Source organism: Mytilus californianus, unplaced genomic scaffold, assembly GCF_021869535.1.
Source record: "Mytilus californianus isolate M0D057914Y unplaced genomic scaffold, xbMytCali1.0.p SCAF_14, whole genome shotgun sequence".
Classification (NCBI taxonomy): domain Eukaryota; kingdom Metazoa; phylum Mollusca; class Bivalvia; order Mytilida; family Mytilidae; genus Mytilus; species Mytilus californianus.
In genome coordinates, this window is record NW_026262626.1 from 12,380,285 (window position 1) to 12,404,037 (window position 23,753).

At 32.8% G+C, this 23,753-nt stretch overlaps 1 protein-coding gene across 1 annotated transcript; it reads left to right on the forward strand.

The window, feature by feature from the left end:
- Window positions 1–7,905: 7,905 nt before the first annotated feature.
- Window positions 7,906–18,255, forward strand: LOC127724896 (uncharacterized). Its single transcript, XM_052231898.1, has 6 exons — window positions 7,906–8,008; window positions 14,731–14,844; window positions 15,648–15,749; window positions 16,481–16,692; window positions 17,532–17,691; window positions 17,951–18,255. The coding sequence occupies exons 1-6, from the start codon at window positions 7,906–7,908 to the stop codon at window positions 18,253–18,255; spliced, it is 996 nt and encodes a 331-aa protein (XP_052087858.1).
- Window positions 18,256–23,753: the final 5,498 nt, after the last annotated feature.

Here is a 23,753-nt window from a genome sequence, read left to right on the forward strand (position 1 = left end):
TGACCGACAGTTGTTTACATCCTCGTCCTTTGGTTATTGGTTTATGGTTGGCAGTTATTCCACATCTTATTGTTGTTGTTTTTTGCATCAAACAATTACTCAAACGAAATAACAAGTCATTATAATTTGTTTCATACAGTGACCAGAATTGTGTGCCATTAGTTGAACAGGAACAAATTATCATTCTTTCGTTTGTGGTTTGGGTTGCTCAGTGTTTATTTTGTATATATCTTTGTGAGCTGCTGCTTGTCTGCTTGTCTTTTCGACTGATTTCTGATGTCTATGCAGTTGTGTGTCCTTCTCCGAAAAACGTCTTTTTTTCTGCCCGTCCCTCGTCCTCTTGTCAACTTTGTATTTCTATTTTTTTTCAGATATTGTTGTACCTTTTGCACACATTCCACATCTGGTTTCTATCAAGAGGGCAACTCGCCTTTATTGCACCTTTGTTTTCAACATTTGAATTTATATTTTGATAGAGTTATGCAGTTATTGCATATAGGAGTTGTCAATGAGACAACTGCCTCAATATGGATTTTGTTATTGAAAAAAAAATGTTGATGTGACGATTGAAATGCATGTTTCCTCTAGATATATACTATAAGTTATTATTTTAGATGTATTATTCATTGACTTAAAAAACATGGCTGCTAAAAAATCGGTACATAAATTTGATCCAATCGTTTTTAAAAGCGGATCGATAATTTAAAAGTTGAAGTGTAACTTAACTTCAGTTGACTGAAAAAATCCACAGAATCAATCCGATAAGACTATCGAATTTTTATCACATTGTTAAATATCAAATGTCTACACAATATGAAGGATTTTTTTTCAACTTGTGCGTTGCGCTCAATCCACAAACAGCTTCATTGGTAACTTTTATTCAAATTCAAAGAATCAATCCGATAAGACTATCGAATTTGTATCACATTGTTAAATATCAAGTGTCTACACAATATGAAGCATTTCTTTCAATTTTTGCTTTGCGCTCAATCCACAAAAAGCTTCATTGGTAACTTTTATTCAAAATTTAAAGATTAGACATTTTCTATATGGTTACACGTACATCTCAGGATATCGCTTATGGTGGGTTGTTTTGATATAGCACTTTAATATTTAAAGGGGCATTAGCTACGATTTAAACAAACATTTAAAAATACGAATCTTTCAAGTATTTATATAGTCGGAATTTTAAAATGATATTTCGTTATTAGCAGTTAGTTTGGCAAATATTGTCAAAAGAAGCTCAAAAACATCGCTGATGTATTATGCACTAGCAAGTGAATAATTCGACCTCATTTGAATCCATATGCATGTGAATTTCAATTCGCGTGTACTATTCATGTTCAGCTATTAAAAGAAAATAATGTCAACATTGAAGTGAAACAAGGGTGAACCATTTCATTGACTGATTTGATCCACAAACAATCATTTTTATACAGGTAAAAATAACGATTGAATTATTTTTTTAACCTAAAACTTGAAATCAAACAGGCCTAGAAAGATCCAATTGCACGAGGACGCTATCTATTTATATTTATGTTTATATCGGGTTATATGACCATCGACAGTCTGCGGAGGTCATCTCGATGGTTAATTAGATGGCACCTAGACTAAAATACACACGAACTACTGATATATATTATAGAGTCCATGTACAGTTAACTGTTCGTTCTAGATTTTTGGTAATGTAGATATACGTTTTAGTATGTTATAAATCAAATATAAGAATTTGAGTCAAATCGGTGAACAAGAATTTGACAGCTAATGCCCCTTTAAGACTTAAATCCAAATACTTGTTAAACACAACTAATTGCGATGCTGTATAATTTGAAGCTAACTAATGTGATATGTTAAAAGCTGCAAATGATATAGTATTAGTGAAGAAATATAGCATGCAGTGTTATTATCAATGCTTTATTGATCATTATTCTATTTCATGGTAAACTTGTTAAGTCTATTTCAATATATAATCGCATTTAAATACTAGTAATTAATGAATAACGATCAACTTCAAAGTGCATCCAGCATTCCTGTTCTCATTGTTTACACTAACGATTCCAGTATTGTTTATTATAGGTAAATTCAGTTGAGATTCATTTCATCAACATGATTAAGGACCAGTGATAATTATGCTTTAATTCGCCATATCGGCTAGCTGAGAATAAGTTAAAAGTTGACGACTAAGAATCAAGAAGTTGGTTCTTTCAACTATCCAGTCAGGAAGATACATTGCAAATATCAAATGGTAGTCATATACTTAGTTTGATTATTGGACATGATATTCTTAACAAATTTGATAATAAGTGACACTGTACCGTACCTTTCGACAGACGTTTCATGTGCTTCATTCAAGAGTCAGTCACATGGTTGAACAATTTAATTAGCTTCAAAAGCTGTCTGCAAAAATGTTTAGCTTTGTTGTCAAGTACTTGATAACAATGAATGATTGTTATATTTAGGTAAGTGGTAAATTAGTCTCAACATGTTTGCTTATTAAACTAGAGACTACAAGAAGCCAATATTGATCAACGCAATTTTATTCAAATCCTGATTCAATACTTAAAAACAAAACATTGCACAGGAAAAAACATCGCAAAAGTGAATTCTGAATAACAATAGATACAATCATATCAAGGTGTCAGAAGGAATGGTAGATTAAAAGACTAATGTTTGCGTTGAACTCTTCTCCATTTACCATTGTTAGTCATAGTAAAGACCATGCATTGTAAATCTGATAAAATTTAGTAAAAGTTTTGACAAGTTTGTGATATCGAAAACCCTGGTGTAATAATTTTTGAGTAATACAGAGATGTCTTTCGTTAAAATCAAATACGTTGTTACACACACGAGCGTATCGAAAAAGTTGAGATATACAAACCCCATACGATGGTGCCATCTAAAAACAGATGATTAACAATAGGAAATGAAATATCACCTTTTTCATCGTAAATGTATGTTTTAAGCTTCCCCTTAAAAATATAGATATCAAGATCAAGGAAACGGCAGTGTTTATTGTTAGTACTCGCTTTATTTTAAGTAAGTTCAACAGGACAAATCTCTTCAGGGTATATATTTAAGTCGTTATTATTGAGAGCCAAATATCATCCAAATATCTAAATGCGCTATTACTTTTTTTGTATTCCCGAGGGTATCATAAGCTCAGTACTCAGTGCTGACATGATTTATAACAAAACTTTCTAAAATTGTCCGTTTATAAATTTTGAAGTTATAAAGAAACTAAGGTTTCAACTCCGTTAGGCAAAGTTCACCTTCTTGGTCATATAGCTCTTCAACTGTTTCAATTCTTATACATCCTTGGCTTTCAAATATTTGGCTTCGAGTGTTCCTGTTGAAAGTAAATCCAGAAAAGCGCTTTGTACGCATACAATTTATAACGTGTTGTTATCATTTTTTGTATCAGATGTTGTTTCGATGGGTATTGCTGATTTTAGAAATAAATTGTGATTCGTAACAATACAGAAACAGGTCCGAAATAAGTGATGCACATTGTTAGACCCTATTGGAAATCAGATAACCTGGCGATATACGGAACAAAGTCGCATTATGATACTTTCTACCTTCAACTGGTGTTTTTTGCAAACCGCTTTACTTCCATTCATAAACTAAAGATAATATTGCTATAATTTATAGGAAATTATGTGAGGTACCAATGAAAACAAATCTTTTATTATATATATATTTGACCTCTTTACTACCAATGCTTAACCACAATCACCTTGAAAATATCTACAACTGTTCCTGAAAATTAACCCTCTCCAAAAATAAACCAACAAACACAAAAACAAAACCGCAAATGCATTACTTTCCGTTAGTCATGCTGCTACAGTACCATACCAGAGTTTTGGGGATTTAAAAAAAATGATTAATTATTGATATTAAGCTCCTCTTCCCTATGTACTGTTTTAGTAAAGTGGTCATTTTGAATTATTAACAGAACATTTGAATGCTATAGACTCAAGAGGAATATACATCACTATTGCCAAACGGAAAAAATAAGAAAAAAGACAAACACCAATCCATGAAATAATATACAAACAACTAAAGATTCACCACCTAAATTCCAATAAAACCGGGGTAAAATTTAGGATGGCAAGAATTCCCTACATTACAAGTGATACTAGTAAAACCTAGACGTATTCAGAAATACGTCATAAAAGAGGAAGCGACTGGAATATACATTTGCAAAAAGGAACATGGCAAGGTCATATGTGACGCACATATTCCGTGATGATTAACCGAATCATGATGGTTTGTTGGTCCCGTTTAAAACGTATATATCCCAGTCAACAGACTAACAGTGGCCCAACGTTGGCAAATTGTCGGTCCGTTGGTCGACCGTTGGTGTTGGCAGCACAACATTGGCCCAACGTTGGCAAATTGTCGGTCCGTTGGTCGCACGTTGGTGTTGGCTGCACAACATTGGCCAAACGTTTGCAAATAGTCGGGCCGTTGAGATGAATTCTTATACATTTGTTGGTGATAGCTACACAATATTGGGCCAACGTTGGTATGATGATATTTACAAGACCATCCGTCGGTGTTGGCAACTTTTCTATGCCAACGTTGGCCCAACGTTGCTCCAATTTAAGGTAAGAAAAGGTTGATGGCTTTGCTTTACCCTTCCGAATCGTATTAGGGCTACTGTAGTCTAAGTTATTACTCCATTCCCTGGGAAATTTAGTCTATATCAACGATAAGAACAAATGATCAGAAAAATTATATTTGTACATTTGTTAAAGTTTGTTGGGCCAATGCTGGGCCAATGTTGGGCCAATGTTGAAAATCTATTATAAGCTAACGTTGGTTGATCCACGTAACACTGTACGTTGCACTAAAACTGCCAATTATGGTTTACATAAGTGGTACTTCGGATATCAGTTGGGTATACTTATCTTGATTACCCATAAAACAGTTAATTTTTGCAATGTGGTGACTCGATAAAATTATATTGTTTACAATTATTATTTATTCATGTTATTATTTGCTTTTGTTGGTATTTAAAGTGTCATTAAAGTTACCACTGATACTTGTACTCTTCACCGATTTTAATAACTTTAAACATTATTAATAATCAATTAGTATAGAGTTGCGAGAAAGCAATATATATACAGCTGTAACATTTTGATAAGGTTGAATACAAGTAACACGCAGGTCAAATGATAGTTGCTATGGCAATATAAGTTTAATGGGATGGTCAGAATTGTGACCATTTCCCTCCTTGCAGAGCAGTAAAAATACAGAAAAGAGAATTGTCTTCAGGAAAAAAGAAAAGAAAACATGTGAGTTGTTAATTTCTACCTAATTCTAAACAAACATGATTTATACAAAGTTGTTTTATTTTCGTTGTATGCGTAAAGTTAATATTGTACATTTTTTTTGTATGAAGTTTTTTATGAGAGCGTGGTTATCACCGGGGTTAGTTATACTTCAAGATGACGGAAGTAGAAGAAAAACGTTTATGAAAGTTAAAATATAACCCACAGTGATATATATTTTGAAAATAAACAGTTGTAAACTGATCATAGCAACGTATTTTTAAAGTACCAATCTTACGAAATCATGATAATGTATAATTTGTAACGTTTCCAAATTGTACGTAAACTATATAGATATATATTTGTATATGCTTTTTCTCTTTCCGAATTATTTATTTGTAATAAAATAACGTATCATATATAAAATTGCTAAAGTTAAAACATCTTTTTCTTTACTAAATGCAGACCTTTTTTCTGAAACAATAAAAGACACAAATTGTTCAAAACTAATAAAAATCATCAGGAATGCGGGGAAAAAAGAGTTACTGTTAATTAAGTTGTAAATTAACGTGTAGTACAGATTATCTATGAATCTTTTACATGCGTATCAAAAGTACACATCTCATATCTTTTCCAAATCCACAGTTTAAACAAATATTATATCGATATACAATTTGTGTAATTATTGAAGTAGAATTAATTCTAAATATTTCAATAACTGACCAACATCTGGAAACTATATAGGAAATTGCAAATTATCAGACTCTAAACTTGACCTCTTGCTGTGTTCCGCTTTGAAGCCTGTTATACCGTATGTTTCATTCAATAAACGATATTCAGACAAACAAAAGAGGTGACTACTAACTGTGCATTGATACACATCTAAATTATTCTTTATATATTACGAAGATATAAGTATGATCCAGAGTTCTGAAATAATAATAATGATGCGTTTGTTTAATGATCATGTAAATAAAAAATGTAACCAATATAAATCTTTTTTTAATAAATTGCTAGAAACATAAAAATAAGGAGATATGATATAATGATTGCCAATGAGACCAACTATCCACCAACAACTTTAGCATGTATCACGTTTTAAATTGTAAACCTGAACTAGCTCAACTGAACCCAGCCACGGGTTTAAATAACAAACATGCATTTTAATTCATATTGGTCAATAACAGAAAATGCACAATCATATGTGATGATTTGAATAATATATGGCTAAATAGAATTGAAAATAACAAATGAGAAATAAATTATAATAGATAAATATTAGAGTGTTTTAATACATATGTTATAAAATTTCCATGATTACTGGGCTAAAAAACAAAAAAAAAACATGTGACACCCGAATTGGTCATTCAAGTACAAACCTTCTGATTATTCTAATTCTGTATATGGGTCACAGTAGTCTCAGTAATTATGTATGACGAATAAAGTTCAAAAAATATATTTTCATGACTGTTGACATATTTTTTCGTACAAATGGTATAGTCAGAAATTAATTAAACAAAGAAATAAAAAAAAACATAATGACAAAACTTGATCATATTCTGGTTAATAAGTTCAACATGTTATTCATCGTTTTCTTATTAGAGATGGGATTTGGATGAATATTTAAAGCATTTAAAATTTAATCAAACAGGTCACGTGGTGGAAAATCTTACTGGTCCCAATACAGAGAAGTGCAACGGAATTTAGGAAGACACATACAAGATTTGAAAAGACACCAAACAGAAGAGCCATCGTCAGATAGGGACATGGAGGATAATTTACAACCGATTGAAAGTGCGGAAGCCGAAAACACTAATAATTTTGAAGATTTTGATTATGGTCGCTTTGAAGACCATCAACATGATCAACAAACAGAAAACCGAAGTGGGTCTGATAATTCAGAAAGTTTTAACGATGACAATATGACTGAATATATATATTTACAGTGCTATGCGCGTCCTGAATTTTCGTCTCGTGACGAATCCATCGGCAGTGACAACGATGATGCAGATGAAACTGTCATAACGCAAAGTTTACATGACTGGGCTGTAACTTATCAAATACCCGTGACTGCTTTGCGTGATTTATTAAAAATTTTAATTCCTGTTTTACCGAATTTACCAAAGGATCCGCGTACACTGATGAAAACGCCGACCCAGTATAATATTATACGTGTATGTGGTGGGGAATACTATCATTTCGGGTTATTAAATGGAATTACAAATAGAATCAAAAACTATTGTTCTTATTTACCGGAAAACTTTTGCTTTGAACTGCAGTTGAACATTGATGGGTTACCGCTATTTAAGAGACAGGTCAACAATTTTGGCCAATTTTAGGCATGGTACGAAACGTTAACTGCGAACCATTTGTAATCGGTCTCTATTCAGGTGTCAAAAAGCCGTCTAATGTTCTTGAATACCTTGGTAGATTTATTGATGAATACAATCTGCTACACACTAACGGGTTTGAATTAGAATCTAAACATAGGAATATCAAAATGCATTCAGTTATTTGTGATACACCTGCACGTGCTTTTGTTAAATACGTAAAATCTTACTCTGGTTACCACGGATGTGATAAATGCGAACAACGAGGAAGTTGGATGGGTAAAATGACAGATCCGGAAATGAATGCAAATCTCCGAACTGATCATTCATTTAGACACAAATCTGATGACGGTCATCACAATGGCGAATCCCCATTCTTAGAAGCAAGAATTGGAATGGTCAGTAATTTCCCACTTGACTACATGCATCTTGTGTGTTTAGGCGTAATTAAACGTATTCTTTTGATGTGGATTAAGGGACCGCTTTGCAGCCGGGTTGGACCCAGAGTAGTTGACGCGACATCTGACGCTTTAATAGCTTTAAAGGGAAAGATACCGTGCGAGTTTGCCCGTAAGCCACGATCCCTATCAGAAATTGACCTCTGGAAGGCAACCGAACACAGACAATTTCTTCTTTACACGGGCCCGGTTGTTCTTAAGCATCTCATACACACTAACATGTACAATAATTTCATGCTGTTTTCAGTTGCAATCCACTTTCTGATAAACGAAAGACTTTGCATGGGGTACAACCAGTATGCAAAAGAACTTTTAAAAACATTTGTCAAACATTTCTATGATTTATATGGGAACGAAATGGCAGTTTATAATGTTCGCTGTTTAATCCACCTGGCTGATGATGCTAAAATGTTTGACAGTCTAGAAAATATTTCGGCTTTTCCTTTTGAAAATTTTCTCCAAAAATTGAAGCGATAAGTCCGAAAACCAGAATTTGCATTACAACAAGTTATTAGAAGACTTCATGAGGCAACTTCTGTAGTTAAAGATAATGAGATTGTCACAAGTTTACATAGGGAGCACTTAGAAGGCCCACTTTAGCCATTATTTGTCGGAGCTAAGCAGTACAAAAAATTCAAAACTAAGAACTTCACAATACGTCTTGATGAAAAGGATTCGTGTGTACAGATACAAGGCAAAATATGTGTTGTACAAAATATTTTGCAAACTCCAGATGGGATACATCTTATTTATCATAAATATAGAACCGAAAGCAATTGTTTTGACACTCCATTGCCTTCAATGTCCCTGGGAATTAAAAGACTTTCTAGATTGGGGAATACGTTTCGCTATGCAAACTTAGAGCACGTTGAGGCAAAGTGTGTATTACTGCCATACAGAGACCATTTTGTCGCTTTCTCACTTTGCGATAGTGTTTGGTAAAGTTGTATCGTGTCGACCGAATTGATTATCATTATGTATTTATATATATATATATATATATATATATATATATATATATAAGTGCCTATAAATAGCAGCACATGACATACAAATCTATGGGAGTGTGGATTAATCAGTTCAGAGATTGATTCAATTACACAAATAAAATTATAGATTGCCTAACAATGTAATTTTAACACACTATTTAGTATGTAAATATAAGAATGTTTAAAATATTTACAAAATGATGAAAATAAACGCAATATTTCGCTAGACTAACTAGCTTTATCAAGCGTGCATCTATCCAGGTGAAATCGGATGTAGATGATAAGAAACTTTTGCAGCTCAATGTATATGTTGCACTTGAATTTAGCTGCCTTGAAAATAATACATAATTTGGATGAAGTTCAAGATTTTTACAAAATTGGTAGTTGAAGTTAGCAACGTCCATTGGCCAATATTACAGGATAAAAAGGACGATGCTGTGTACTAAATTATTCTTTATCTTTCCTGTATCTTTTCTCATCTTTTTCGTTAAGACCATCAGGTTCTAAAGTGTGGAGTTGGTGGATCCAAAAATTTTCTCTTCTCCTTCTCGCCGTGGTGTCCCACTCGGTGTTGACTTCTATGATTTGGAAGGTAACATTATCAAAAGAATGTTTCGTTGAACGAAGATGTCTTGTGAGAGGACAGTTTTTGTTTGTTTTGTACCATGAACGATGGTTATTGAGCCGAATATTAAATTTGTCCATTGTTTCTCCCACATACTGAATGCCACATGTGTCACATGTTAATATATAAATTGAGTTCTCCGTTTTACAGTTGGAATTTGAGTAGATGGTATAATTTTGTTTAGTAACGGAGCTGATGAAAGAACTGCTTGTATTGGCAGCTTTACAACACAAGCAGTTCCTTCGACCACATTGTTTGTAGCAACCGGGAGATGGAGTAGGCTGCTTTGCTAATACAGATGTCACTAATTTGTCACGGATGTTTTTAGGTCTTCTGAAGGCCATGACTGGTGGTGAGGAAAATACTTTTTTAAGATTTGCATCATTTTCTATAATTTTCCAATGCTTCTGAACAATGGAAGACACATTTTTAAAATCAGGATGGTAAGTGAGTACAAGGGGTGTTCTGTTAGCTGCTTTATTCTTATCTTTGTACTCTAGAAGTTCTTGGCGACTAGTTTTGTTTGCTCTTTCGAAAGCGCTATCAATGATGTTGTTATTGTATCCTCGAACAACTAGATGTTTACGTAGTTGTCCAAGTCTAGCATTTTGCGTATTTTCAGTAGAGCATATTCTCTTGATTCGCAATGCCTGGCTGAATGGGATGCCACGGGAGCAGTGTTTAGGATGGCAACTTTTAGGAGAAAGGAATTGATGGTTGTCCGTTTGTTTGGTATGAAGGTCCGTTATAATGGTTCCGTTCTTGATGTAACTCGTAGTGTCGAGGAAGTTTATTTTCTCCATAGATGATTCATATGTAAATTTTATTGAATGGTGGAAAGAGTTACAGTGTCCTAGAAATTCATTAAGATGTTCTTGTGAATCTGTCCATTTGAAATCAATATCGTCAATGAATCGGAACCATGATAAGGGCTGGTATGGAGCACTAGCTAAGAGGCGTTTTTCAAGTTGGCCCATAAATATGTTGGCATATGACGGGGCCATTTTTGTGCCCATACTAGTACCTGATTATCTAAAGAAAATGGAAAGCCTCAATCCTCTACCAAGCAATACTATACTTGCATCCATGGACGTGTCTTCTTTATATACCAACATTCCACAAGACGAAGGAATAGCAGCGTGTGAAGAGGTATGGAACACTCGTAGTGAAAAAAATCCTCCAACTGAGTGCCTTGTTACACTTCTGAAACTAGTGCTAGAGAACAACAACTTTTCTTTCAATGAAAAACATTATCTCCAGATAGACGGTACTAGTATGGGCACAAAAATGGCCCCGTCATATGCCAACATATTTATGGGCCAACTTGAAAAACGCCTCTTGGCTAGTGCTCCATACCAGCCCTTATCATGGTTCCGATTCATTGACGATATTGATTTCAAATGGACAGATTCACAAGAACATCTTAATGAATTTCTAGGACACTGTAACTCTTTCCACCATTCAATAAAATTTACATATGAATCATCTATGGAGAAAATAAACTTCCTCGACACTACGAGTTACATCAAGAACGGAACCATTATAACGGACCTTCATACCAAACAAACGGACAAACATCAATTCCTTTCTCCTAAAAGTTGCCATCCTAAACACTGCTCCCGTGGCATCCCATTCAGCCAGGCATTGCGAATCAAGAGAATATGCTCTACTGAAAATACGCAAAATGCTAGACTTGGACAACTACGTAAACATCTAGTTGTTCGAGGATACAATAACAACATCATTGATAGCGCTTTCGAAAGAGCAAACAAAACTAGTCGCCAAGAACTTCTAGAGTACAAAGATAAGAATAAAGCAGCTAACAGAACACCCCTTGTACTCACTTACCATCCTGATTTTAAAAATGTGTCTTCCATTGTTCAGAAGCATTGGAAAATTATAGAAAATGATGCAAATCTTAAAAAAGTATTTTCCTCACCACCAGTCATGGCCTTCAGAAGACCTAAAAACATCCGTGACAAATTAGTGACATCTGTATTAGCAAAGCAGCCTACTCCATCTCCCGGTTGCTACAAACAATGTGGTCGAAGGAACTGCTTGTGTTGTAAAGCTGCCAATACAAGCAGTTCTTTCATCAGCTCCGTTACTAAACAAAATTATACCATCTACTCAAATTCCAACTGTAAAACGGAGAACTCAATTTATATATTAACATGTGACACATGTGGCATTCAGTATGTGGGAGAAACAATGGACAAATTTAATATTCGGCTCAATAACCATCGTTCATGGTACAAAACAAACAAAAACTGTCCTCTCACAAGACATCTTCGTTCAACGAAACATTCTTTTGATAATGTTACCTTCCAAATCATAGAAGTCAACACCGAGTGGGACACCACGGCGAGAAGGAGAAGAGAAAATTTTTGGATCCACCAACTCCACACTTTAGAACCTGATGGTCTTAACGAAAAAGATGGGAAAAGATACAGGAAAGATAAAGAATAATTTAGTACACAGCATCGTCCTTTTTATCCTGTAATATTGGCCAATGGACGTTGCTAACTTCAACTACCAATTTTGTAAAAATCTTGAACTTCATCCAAATTATGTATTATTTTCAAGGCAGCTAAATTCAAGCAACATATACATTGAGCTGCAAAAGTTTCTTATCATCTACATCCGATTTCACCTGGATAGATGCACGCTTGATAAAGCTAGTTAGTCTAGCGAAATATTGCGTTTATTTTCATCATTTTGTAAATATTTTAAACATTCTTATATTTACATACTAAATAGTGTGTTAAAATTACATTGTTAGGCAATCTATATATATATATATATATATACAAGTCTAAATTGAAAACAACGTTCAAACCTATGATTGCGTTGGACAAAAACCGCAATTTTTATACGTGTGCATGCAAAACAAATTTCTAGGTAGAGGGGTCTAAATACAGCACAAACAACATTTTCCAAAAGAAATAGTGAAAAAGTATATTTTAACAAAATGCATTTGACTAACAGGTCGAACAACGGATGTTCTTAAACCCTGCTGACTGCCATTGGCGATTGCCAAATAAATTGATCACCAGTACAAAATGGATCTTAATATTAATTTAATACCAAACAGAAAACAATAAACTTGTGGAAAAGATGGTTTACCACAAACATGAGGTGCAAAAATTTTAATACACCATATCCGGATTTCGACATTTAATGTCTCTTCAGTGATGTTAGGGATCGAAACGGTATTTAGAAGGCCATATAATTTACCTCAATTTAGGATAGACTCTTGAATTTTAAAGAGACAAAATAGGATGAACGGATCATATAAACCCAAAGGAAAATATAATACAAGCCCAAACGGAAAAATATAAACAAGTCTAAATTGAAAACAACGTTCAAACCTATGATTGCGTTGGATAAAAACCGCAATTTTTATACGTGTGCATGTAAAACAAATTTATAGGTAAAGGGGTCTAAATACAGCACAAACAACATTTTCCAAAAGACCGAAATAGTGAAAAAGTATATTTTAACAAAACGCATTTGACTAACAGGTCGAACAACTGATGTTCTTAAACCCTGCTGACTGCCATTGTCGATTGCCAAATAAATTGATCACCAGTACAAAATGGATCTTAATATTAATTTAATACCAAACAGAAAACAATAAACTTGTGGAAAAGATGGTTTACCACAAACATGAGGTGCAAAAATTTAATACACCATATCCGGATTTCGACATTTAATGTCTCTTCAGTGATGTTAGGGATCGAAACGGTATTTGGAAGGCCATATAATTTACCTCAATTTAGGATAGACTCTTGAATTTTAAAGAGTCAAAATAGGATGAACGGATCATATAAACCCGAAGGAAAATATAATACAAGCCCAAACGGAAAAATATAAACAAGTCTAAATTGAAAAACAACGTTCAAACCTATGATTGCGTTGGGCAATCTATATATATATATATATATATATATATATATATATATGTTTATTGTAAGTCTTAAAATATGGCTGACAAACATTATGAACAGACAGTAATTAGAGGAAATACTTATTTTTAGGGCTAAATATGCTGTGGTTGATTTTAAATCTACAAATGAAGTAGAAATAGTTCCTGTTACCTGGCTTACCCGTGATTCAGAGGAATGCTATTTGCCACAGTTTAAATCAGCTACAAAACATAACATGGCAGTACGGCAATGCATAGAGCCAAACAGAGAATTATTTGAATTGTATGAGGTGGAAGTGATGTATAGGACCAGTAAGTATTGTCAGAGTGTATATATAATGTTCAACTGGTACCCATTTGCAGAGTCAGATTAAGAGGGGGACCAGGGTGCCCGCACCCCCCTTTTTTGTGGGAACTATTTGGTTAATTATATAGGGAGTTACTGAAGAATGACTGGAGCGGGTCCCCTCTTAGGCAATCAAATGGGCTCCCTTGTGAAAATAATTAGATCCATCACTGATTTGATAAACATAAACTTTATGCAAAAGAGAAACTCTTTTAAACACAAGGTCAACAATGTCCAATTGAAATGAAAAACGTTTATACTATACAGTGAAATGGGACATGAAGAAATTATTGACTGAAACATATTCAGGAATTATAATACGTTCGAATAACAATTTTTTTTTTAGAGATATGTCCTAACATTTTAGGAAATAAATTATAGTTACTATTAATAGTATGTAAAATCCGTGTATCTGTTTTTTTACGATTAAACTTCGAAATAATTTACAAAATAAGTAAAGGTAAATAAATTGAATTAAGGAATTATATATCCCACATGAAAAGATCTGAAATTGTCCGGATTTGGTTACACGTTTAACATATGCTCAAGTTGAAGCATTACTATTATTTGTCATGTTTATTTTTTTATTTGAATGATCTTTTTCTAGAATATATTTTTAAATGTAATGTTCAATTCTATATCCATAGTTCTATTGTACGGACATTTGCCAAACCTTTTGGAATTCGTCTCCTATTTCATTTCAACTGACAACACTATTGACATTTGTTTTCTATTTTTATTCTTTTAAATGTAAGCATCATCTTTTTCTGTTTTCAAGGTGATTATGACAAAGCCAGAAAGAAGTTGAAGATAGCAGAGGTTCAGTCAGACCTTTTTACAGAGCCGAAAAATGAAGATGTGTCCCCCCAACATGCCCAAAAAGAACAAAATGGTAATACATGTATAGTTAAGATTTTTACTTTAGTTCGTTTATTCTACATGTAGTAGGAATGGTTTTAATATAAGCTCCATTATAAAACATAATGTGTCTCAATCCGTTATTTTTTTAATGAGAATTACAAATAACAGTAGCCATAGTAATCTATATATGTGTTAGACAGAACTGACTATCCATTCATTCAATTGTATTGATGTCAAGCTAGTCCTATAATAGATTCGATGTTCAACGTTGATAGTAAAACAAAATCGATAAAAACGTTGAATGTAAATGATATGAGCCTTCGAAGCTAGACCTCATATTAACCGTACACACATGTATACAACCAATTGTACAGTTGCTTATAAATTTTGAGAAAGAATATATTTTTCAATTTAGGAACTATCGATTACTTTACTATTCATGGTTCCTCATGACTACTAGTAATTTTCTGAATAGGTAAATATAGTCCACTGCATATGAGTAAAAATGTAATCAATGATTCTAGTCAGACTCATTAAAACTTTACGGTATGAATATTTTCTTATCTTGTAGGCCTAATCCAAAATATGATGACCAAGAAAGTGATATGGTGAAACCAGTTCCAATTCACATGAATCTCCAAGAAAATCAAGTACAAATTTAGATAAACCCAGAAGATCGCCTAGAAAATGTCCAAAGAAATTCTCATCAGGATCATCAGTCACTCAGTCACAGTTACCAAGGAGATCACCAAGAAAGTCACCCGGCAAGTTACAATCTAAAAAAAACGACTCTATGACTGTGAATTACCATCACTTCCAACGCCACCGACGCCTGAAATGTCACCCTTTCCAAGCCGCCATATAATCATATAGATAGACCATCAACATCTCGTGATTTGATTTCAACCGTCGCAAATGTACAATCAAAGACTTCAGGTAAATAAGATATTTTGGCTTAAAATCATTCATATCATAATCGGACATATTATGTTTTCCTCTCAAATATAATGGTTAACCACTCATTTTGTAAATACACCATTTAGTAAGCTGGGAATAAATATCGATCTGCGTGTATGTCTGTTCAAGAGAAAACCACATAACCAAATTAGTTATATCATAGGTACAAGTGACCGAATGTTTTTTTTAAGCCCCCCTCCCCCCTTTTTTTCCTACAATCTGTTCTTTTCTGTCAATGTCAATTATTTACGCGTTTATCTATATATATTACATGAACATAAATATACTAGAAATAAGTGTTTGCTTATACTATCAACATGATGAATTCCAAGTTTACTATCCCCAGTAGTCACTGATATGTTATATAACATAACACATCAGTGACTGCTGTGGATAGTATATAGCAAATACAAGTTATTTCTAGTATTTTCATGTTCATATAATATAGAAAAACGCATAAACAATTGAAATTGACAGAAAAAAATACGGATTTCGGGACAAAAAGAGAGAGGGCTAAAAACAATTTGTCCTGTCCCAAAGTACATGTAGCTATGGATTTTCTAGAAATAATGTTATAAACATTCTATTGGCCGGGTTAAATGACTACTTTCCCCTCGCTTTCTAGTTTAATAAATATTTGATATTTTCATTTTTTTTCTATTACAAAGTGATATCAATTCATGTTTGTTTATTTTTTATTTCATTTTCAGAGTTTGAAATCAAAACCCTGAAGGGCTTAGAGCAAATCAAAACCCAGGTTCATTACAATACGTCTCTTCTCCTCCAGAAAGTTGATGTGCAACAAACAGTGGATGCAGAGGATAATGACGATAATGAACTCCCAGTGCTTCCAATCAAAACAATGTTGCAGCTAGAAGGAGTTGAAAATGCCTTGAAGGTCAACACTACAAAGAACCGCTTGGTCAGTAACTCTCTTTTCAATTTCCGACATTTATGTAGAAATTTTGAAATATTATGATTTTTTCACCTCCCGTGGCTTTAAAGGCCACATCAGCTCTTCTTAATCAATGCATACATCATCTTAGATATTTAATCACAAAATCCTCTTCTTTTATTTATTTGTACATTTGAACCAAATCTATCCTGACTATGCGTGGACTAGTCTTAAGGCATCTGTTCTTTTTCCATGGGAATAACAGTATTATTTTTCAGGAAATATTTCTTTTTCGAAATATTAGATAACTTCCAATGGGTATTTTTGCACCTGAACAGTTAACCAGTTTTAGCCTCTTCTTTTGCTCATGAATAATTAATGTTAACTAAGTACTGAAAACAAAATTATTCACGTTCAATTTAACACTGATTATCATTTATAAAGTAACCAATACTTATGCTTAGAATGAATATTTTTCTGCGTATTTCAAACCACTTATCGTCCTGAACATGCATGAAATTTCATGAAAATAAAAAAAAATCATGAAAATAAAAACAAATTTACTATTAGTTTGATTGATAATGAGACTACTACCTAAAAGAGACCAAATGACCCTAGCAACTATCGATAACCGTATGGCCTTCAACAATGAAAAAAACCACATTGCATATAGCAAGCTTTACAAGGCCCTATATCGAGATCAGTATTTTCCCTCAACTCATATATTTTATAATGATTGTGCTTGAAAGATACCAAGAACAATGTAAAAATGTCATATTATTAACTGTAGGTACATTTATCTCTGACTTGTTATTTGCAATTGTTTTTATTTTATTTAAATCTAGCATCATATAATTATGTTGCAGATCAAACACCTGAGTACTTCTGGGGAAGATACGGTAAAGCAGAGTGTAAGAAGGATTATGAGCTCAATCCTGGAAAACTGTATTGCCATGAAATTGAATCGGCTAGAGAGAGGGGACAAGACTGCTTTTTCCCGTTTGATCCTTAAAGATGTTTTAATAAGTAAGTATTATACTTAATGGGTTATTTATGGCAAATTATACCCACAAATCCTTCTAATACTAATGAATTGCTGACCATTAGACACATGACCAATATTAAAAAAAAAAAAAGATTGGTTATTTAAGATTTTATTTTGTATTAAGTAGTGTTTAAAATATTTAGAATATACATTAATTTATATTACATATCTAGTAGGGAGATTACGCACGCATGCATTAGGCAAATACACAGTTCAAGTTTACTTATAACTTTATTACAGAGTCAGTTAGAAAAAACCGTAGCTGTAAAGAGTCGTCAGATAAGGAGATAGAGGATGCAGCTAAATATTGGCTGCGGTTTAGCCTCGACAGAGAAGGTAGCAGGAAACAGAGAAGAGAAATAAAGAATAACATAAATAATACTGACACTGTTGAAATTCAAATTGAGGAGACAATACTCGTGGTGACGACCAATGATATCAAATTTAAAATAAATAAAGTTTCATCTTCTGAATTAGTTAATTTTCAATCTGGATCTGGAACCAATACAACTAAAATTTCATCTCATAAAAAAATATTTGTATGAGCGACTTACCATAAGCCATACGTCATTTGTGCTGTTAAAAAAATACATGAAATTAATATGAAAAAAGAAGATGTAGTATGATTGCTAATGAGACAACTCTTTACAAGAAACCAAATGACACAGAGTTTATCTGGTCGATCCATTAAACATTGTCAAAGAAATATCTTAGTGTCACACAATTAATGAAATTAAAGAGGCAAAATTCATGAAACAAACAAGGACAGTAACAACAATGGGTAATACACAAATACAGAATTGCCATCATGTTGGTCCAACGTAGGCCCAATTTGCACTTATACGCTGGGCCAACGTTAAAATGCAACGATGGGCCAATGCAATGATATACGTTGTGCCTATGTTGGGCCAACATACTCATGTTGTCTGGGATATCAATTGCGGGATTTGGAGTAAACATCCTAGGGACAGCATTCAGAAACACAAGTTGCAACTGATTTTATTGCAGAAATTGGACTGAAGTGCAACACATGTGTAGTATTATGGATTGAATTAATTCCTTTTTCTAAACACAAGTATATAAAGACTTGATTCATTCCTGTGGTATTGGATCTCAAACAATCTTTGTGTCAAATCAGTTGGTATTAATAATCAACAGACTGTCAAAATTAAGTCTTAAACAAAAGTCAGGTGTCTTTAACACGCAAAACAATACTAAACCAATGCCAAATCCTAGAATGATCGACGCAAAACTCTTCGATACATGTATGTCAACTATAGACATTCATTATATTTCTTGCACTGATTACTTTGTAATTGCCAAAAAAATTTAAAAAAAATACGTGTTTATCAAAACAAATCTAAATTAAAATATTGCAAGTACATTAAAACTTTTAGGCATGCATTGCTAAACAATTGCTTTAAATCAAAAACAGAAATTCGATTGAAAATGAATAAATTATTAATTAAGTTTGAAAAAGATACATATATACAAAATTGATAAATCATTAATATCTGATACATTGTAGCAATTTTATGTCATCACATATTTCTCCAACGTAATCTAAAAATTTTATCATTCTTTAGAAATGAAAGGCGTACAATCAATCTGTTTCATGAAGACAAATTGATATCAATATATTTGTGTTTAAAAAAGTTGCAAAAAACTTCTGTAATGCAATGTGTATTGTTGTCAATTTCTATGCTAATCAATAGGTAAAAATGGAACTTTTCAATTGGGAATAAATTTAGAGAGTTAACTTTGAGAATGTTTATAAGTTTTTCAAAGCACCTGATATTTTTATGAAATTTGGCAGTCTCTCAAGTATATAGTGTTGAAATGTGCAAAATTTTACTTCATTTAAATATCGTTCTTTAAAGATATAGCTATAAAAAGCTATTAAAATAGTTGATTTCAGTAAAAATGTTGCTCTTCAATCATAGAAAATGTCATTTTTTTCAAATTTTAAAAGATTTTAATAGACTGTGGCATTCATGCTCAAAACAAATTATTCAAATAAGATTTGTTAATTCGAAGTTAGAAACATATGGAATATAAACTTTTAATATTTGAAAAGAAACACTATCACAAAAGTTGTGGAAATATTCATGTTTCATATCGATGTTATAAATGAAAATGAAATCGAATCTCACATTCACAGAATGTTTTCCCCCACAAAAAAGTGTTTAGCCGCTACTATTCTTAGTGAAAAATTATTTTGCCCTGTCGGATATATACCATAAAAATAGTACTTGTCCCGCCCCAATATGCAACGACCCATCCTTCAGATAAATATTGATTTAAAGTTACCATTTATTAATAAAAGTGTATTTTTATATTATAACAAAGAAAGGCAAATGAACCCTAGGGTAAATGGTTGCAAAACATATTATGTTTGGCGAACTAACCCCATTTCATACTTTTAGGTTACAGTGTTTTCCATTCGGCATTTAAACCGGGTGTGCCGACCACCTTCTTTTGTAGGCCGACCGGCTTTCCATTTTAGGAGGTGGTCGGCTTTTTTTCAAATTCCGGATTTTTTTCGGTTCCGCGCAGTAAAAATTTAAGTACTAATCGCGCCTCGCTGATTTGTTTTCATTGACAAAAATGGCCGATCGTCAAATTTCAATGTTTTCTTTTATTAATCGGGGGAGCAGAAAGGCAGTTGACGATGGTGATAAGGAAAATTCTAGGCCAAATAAGTCAACTTAAACGGATAGTTGTATTGAAATTGTAGAAATTAAAAAAAAAAAAGCATTAACACAACGGAAAACGGCACGCAAGCGAAGATAAATACGAACAGGACTTTTAATGGCTAATCGTCACAGAGGAAGGATATAACTGTTCTGTGTGCCAAAAATACAGTACTAAACGAGGAACAGGACATAAATTGGATCGATAGGCCATGCATTCGCAGGTGGAGGGAGTCCTGAAAAAGGCATTTGCTATCCGAGATGCAAAAAACTAATTACAAAAAAGGGATAAATTATTGAAAAAATCAAATCGAAGAAGAATATTTGACAGTGTATGTAACTACATCTATTTATTTTTGTTCAATTCCATTAAATGTCAATACAATACTTATCCTTCTTTTTGTGAAATACATTACAAAATAATTGGTTAGTAAGTTTGATTGAATGAGTGGTTATGGATAAACTTATTCGAATTGATCAGTTGTTTGAAGAACTGTGAATCTGTGTGGTTATTTTTGTTTTAATATTATTGTGGCATGATGTCATGGCACAATAATATTTACTGTTAACTTAGGTTATATTTAATTGAATTATGTATTAAGATTTGTAATGAAGTGCCCTTTATTGGATTGAGCGTTCACAAACATGTTTAATTTGATCGAAAATCAAAGTAAAAACACATAAACTGAAAACATTCCAAGGAACTCCAATAGGAGCAAACACCGTGTGTGTGGATAGGACATAGGACAGGACCACACAATAAGATAATAATTTAATGCTGGCAAGAGAGGTAATTTGTTAACACTAGATTTTTTAGATCGCAACTCGATCGATTACCAGAATTCAATCAACATTGTCGTCTGGATATTATATATATACTAGGTGTATATTCCTTCAGCGACTTATTTCACAAAAACATCTTACGAATAAAAACGCTCGTAAGTCATGAACATTGCAGTGTAACTTACGATCAATTTTAGTCGTAAGATAGGGTACATAAATAGTAGTACTATTTGCCTGTTCCAAGTCTTGAGCCTGTAATATTCAGATATTTCTATCTATCAAAACAACGGTTCAATTTATCTTCAGTGCTACTCAGTGAGAATTGATCAGATTACATAATAATTTAATGCTGGCAAGAGAGGTAATTTGTTAACACTAGATTTTTTAGATCGCAACTCGATCGATTACCAGAATTCAATCAACATTGTCGTCTGGATAGTATATATATACTAGGTGTATATTCCTTCAGCGACTTATTTCACAAAAACATCTTACGAATAAAAACGCTCGTAAGTCATGAACATTGCAGTGTAACTTACGATCAATTTTAGTCGTAAGATTTTTTGTGAAAAGAACCCCAAATTGTAACTGAATTGTCATGATTAGTTTTGATGCACAATATCATACTTTTCTGAAAAAAAAATATTCTTCTTCAAAAATTAATTAAATTCTTCCAGTTTCAATAACAAGGGAATGATCACTAATTCTAAATTTGCATATAAGCTTTCTTGTATCAAGATTAGGGTATGTCAAATAAAAATTCTTGTTTATATTCAGTTTGTATAAAAAAAAGTTTACTATTTTTATCAAGAGATGATATCTTATTGTCATATATTTCTTTATATCTTTGCGGAAATTCATTTTTATAGTATTTTTTACTGTTTCTTACAGGCTCTGTATTTGTTTTAGATTCATGTTTGGATTTGCTAATAGTATTATCGGACCTTGTATGATTTACATATGAGTACCATGAGTATATACCTTGTTCATGAAGTGACTTTGAAAGAGAATAACACTTTGTAAGTAAATTAGATGCGTTTTCACTCAAAGGTCGGTCTTCAAACAAAAGTGACTGTGTGGCAATGAAACAATAAAGGGGGAATCTTCCTTATTCGGATATAGAGGCTATGTTACTGGCACATTTCTTTATTCCAAGTGTAAATTTACAAAACTTATTGTGAATTTTTCGGGGGGGACTCTTATCTATAAAATTGAGTTTATCCAAAGGAGAATTTTTTTTTTCTTTTTCTAGTAATTGCATTATAGTAATATCTGTACACATCCATATACCAAATTTCATAATGATATGTAAGAATAGGACGGACTAAAGAATCAAATAAATGAACAGATAAATTTGCTGGCAATTGGTTTAGACCACTTGTATAGTTTTTGATAGAGTACATATTAACTTTAAGAGCTTTTTTCGAAAGTGCTTCAGCAGATGACAATAAATTTCCATTTTGTGAGAGCAAGTTGCCTAAGAACTTAAATTCATTTACTGATTGTAGAACAGTGTGCTTGTAATTAAATATTGTATTTTGCGTCTTTTTATGACGATGAACAAGAACCATAGCTTTAGTCTTTTTACAATTAACAGTGAGTTGCCATTTATCACATTAGGAAGACAATTTATCTAAGCTTTCCTGAAGACCTTCTTTTGATTATGACATTATTAATAAATCATCTGCAAACATTAAACTTCCAATAACAGAACTTTCTAAGGTTAGTGGTTGACAATCATTTCCTGAGAATAAATTTGGAACATCATTTATATATATGTTAAAAAGGGTAGGGCTTAAAGAATCCCCTTGCTTAACTCCTCTTTTTATATCAAAGTAGTCAGTAAACCAATTGTTTATTTTCAGTGCTGACATTGTCTTAGAATACTTACATGTAATCATATTAATCATCTTATTGCCGACTCCTGAAGACAAAATTTTAAAAAATAAAGCTTTACGCCACAGAATCAAAAGCTTTGAGCAAGTCAATGTTTATAACATAAAGTTTATTCTTAAGGATGCCATAGACAATGTTAAGCTGAAGTTGGGAAGTGTTGAACGTACAAACTCTGATATAAAAGATACGACAATAACATGATTCGGGAGCACGGTTGTAAAAATTGGCGTGCAGGGATATTTTCTTTTCAATTTCAAGAAAATAAAATCTAGCGCACTTGCATTAAAAGGACGCCCTATAACGCAATGTTTAGGGGAGAGACAAAGGGTTGCCTTGTAACATCCTCTTTGTCTGGTGAAATGATTTTACTTCTTAACACAAAAGATGATCTTAAATATATATCTGACACATGGTTCTTGGATAATGTTGGAGGTATTGAAATTTATAGGATAGTATCAGTTCCATAGTCAGTATTTCGGTACCGATATGAGCTAAAACAACTCTTTTAGAATTTTCCATTGATAAATTAGGAAATTATTCAGAAAATGAGGCATGCCTAAGAAGATTTTGGCTATTCTATTTTAAAATGCTTTTGATCAAATAGCTTTGCTTATTATCCGTTACCCAGGTTCCGATTAAACAGCGATATATCAGATGTCCATTCCTAGTAA